General features: G+C 48.2%; 1 protein-coding gene across 1 annotated transcript in view; it reads right to left on the minus strand.

Moving 5' to 3' along the window:
- LOC137579645 (uncharacterized) overlaps window positions 1-2,083 on the minus strand; it is a 6,730-nt gene extending 4,647 nt beyond the window's left edge. The window contains exon 1 of the mRNA XM_068293417.1: window positions 1,219-2,083. Coding sequence (XP_068149518.1) covers window positions 1,219-2,083 — 865 coding nt within the window. The remainder of the gene's footprint in view (window positions 1-1,218) is intronic.
- Window positions 2,084-2,705: the final 622 nt, after the last annotated feature.

Here is a 2,705-nt window from a genome sequence, read left to right on the forward strand (position 1 = left end):
TGGCAAAGAGGCTACAGGTGAACAGCACAGCACAGCTCCACATGGGCATGTTGGCTCCGCTTCGTGGCCAAACCTGTGTAAATATTGTCGAAAACAACCATGTCCACTAAGGGCTTGTGTCAAGTAAAAGTTGACCTCTCCATGCTTTCTTGATGTCCATCGACTAATGTCGGGAATAAGGCGATGCGTCCATCTTCCCTTCTCAGATTGGTCCCAGCGAGATTGCCAAAGTGTTTGGGTTTCGTTTTTGGCCGCCACCCGAGCGTCATTTTTAGTTATTCCTCTAGCCACTTCATTTGCGACGGTTGCCTGTTAAATAGCTCCAAATAATGGCTTGAAGGTATGCAGGTACTCTTAAGTGGCTTATGGAATCTAGAATGCATCCCCAGTCTGCGGAGTTAAATGCATTTTTGATGTCCAGGGTTACCACTAGGCAATATTCCTTGTTACCTCCCTTCCACCGGACGCCATCTATAGCGTTCGAGGCAATATTTGCGACTTTATTTATTGCATCAGTGGTAGAACGCGCCTTCCGAAATCCATATTGATTTGGGGATAGATCGCCTCCAGCCTGAATCGCGTCATTCAGCCTATTATATATAAGTTTCTCTAGCACCTTACCCATGGAGTCGACTAGACAAATCGGTCTATAAGACGATGCCTCCTCTGTAGGTTTCCCTGGCTTTGGAATTAGCACTAGGTTTTGAGATTTCCACCTTCTGGGAAACACTCCTTCACGCAGGCATTGCGAGTATGTTTTAGCAAATGGGTCGGGGCGTAGTACCATCGCCAGCTTTAATGCGCGATTAGGAATAGAATCCGGGCCTGGGGCCTTGTTCGGCTCGAGACATTTGGCAATAGCGAGAACTTCGTCGCATGTTACTGGTTCAATTTCGTAATGTTCGACCGGAACTGGGCATCTATGAGATAGCGTTACAATCCTGGTCGGAAATAGGTGGTCTACTACTTTGGCTGCCTCCTCGTATTCAAGCGGTGCAGTCTTTTTGTTGCTGTAAATGCGTTTAACTACGATTTTATATGCCCGTCCCCAGGGGTCACGGTCTGCTGAGTCGCAAAGTCTCAGAAAAGCTTCCCGTTTTGAGCGTGCGATTGCCAGCTTCAAAGTTTTCCTGGCCACACTATACTCTTCATGAAACTGTATCCATAAGCCATCCGGCCTTCTTCTCGCTCTTGTATAGCGCCGCCTTGCTGCGATACATTTCCGGCGAATGTCACCAATGTCGCTGCTCCACCAGAATACAGGTTGGTGATGTTTTCTGTAATTCTTTATTTGCGTCATGCTGGCACTGCAGGCTGCGTCCAGGTTGCTATAGAGCTGATCTGCCATCACGCCAGCCGAGTTCTGCGAGAATTGGGCCCTCTCAATTAATGCTGAAAATGCCTGCACGTTCAATGTTTCGGACTTGTAGGCTTTACCGATACCAGGAAGTCTTGCAGGTGCAAGTTGGGCTTCCCCGACCGAAACCAGTATGGCTTCATGGTCGCTTGCCGTATATACATTAGCGATTGCCCAGCTAGTTGACCTATAAAGACTATCACTGACGAAAGTCAGGTCTATTACTGAGCCAAGTCCCGCTCTATTGAAGGTATTTTGGGATCCTACGTTAAGCAAAGCTATATCAAGTGTTGCAAATGCCTCTAAAAGCGCTCTCCCTTTGGCATTGGTTAGACCGCTGCCCCATTCGACAGCCCAGGCGTTGAAGTCTCCAGCTATAATAACTGGACTGCGGGTACGTGCGTCTGCCGCAAGATCGTCTAAGGCATCACTGAAGCTTTGGATGTTCAGACTTGGTGGCAAGTAGCAGCTGTAGACCCAGTGTCCACTTATGTTTGCCCTGACATAGTGCTCCTTGTTTAGCACGGAACGCTGCAGTATTGATGGCGTTCCACAAGCCCAGATCGCTGCCTTCCCAGAAATACTGCAGGACCAGTTATTTCCAGTTGTGGCCTTAAATGGTTCGCTTAGAATGGCTATGTCTGTTTTAGTCTCAACCACCGTCTGTGATAGCAGCTCCTGGGCTGCCCAGCAATGATTTAGATTAAGCTGGATAAACTTAATCATCATTGGTATGTTTACGGGTCTCGTTAGATGGCTGCCCGTTTGCAGAGGGGCATCTCTGGCTGCCAGCTACGTGTGAGAGAGTAGTGAGTCCTTCTGCTGCACATAGAAAACATTTGGCCTCATTACAGCAGTCCCGAATTTTATGATCGCTGGATCCGCATTTTAGGCACCAGCCACTTCTGTCAACGTTACTATTACATTTGGCAGCAACGTGACCAGTTTTTAGGCACTTGTAGCATCTAACTGGGGCATTATTAATTCTAATTCGGCACACTGACCATGCCACTGTAATCTTATTGACCTTGAGAATTGTCTCTGCTGTTGTTGCCGGAACACATATGAGCGCTTTCTGAGTATCACGGTATGATGGGCGGAGACTTTTGACAGCGCCTGGCTCTAGATCAATTTTCAACTTGGTAGAAAAGGCTGCTACTATCTCTTCTACGGTTGTCTCGTTGTCTAGGTCCAGTATTTCCTGGTCCAACTGGTTCGCATATTGTGTTCATCTGATTCGGCTGCTGTGGGGCGGCATCTTCGTTGGGATCGAGCGACCAAGCGGTTGGAGTTGACCATTGGCTCGGCTGATCTGGCGGTATTAAAACACGCCGGGCAGAAGCCCTTT

Source organism: Drosophila tropicalis, unplaced genomic scaffold (assembly GCF_018151085.1).
Source record: "Drosophila tropicalis isolate 14030-0801.00 unplaced genomic scaffold, ASM1815108v1 contig_748, whole genome shotgun sequence".
In the NCBI taxonomy this organism is placed as follows: domain Eukaryota; kingdom Metazoa; phylum Arthropoda; class Insecta; order Diptera; family Drosophilidae; genus Drosophila; species Drosophila tropicalis.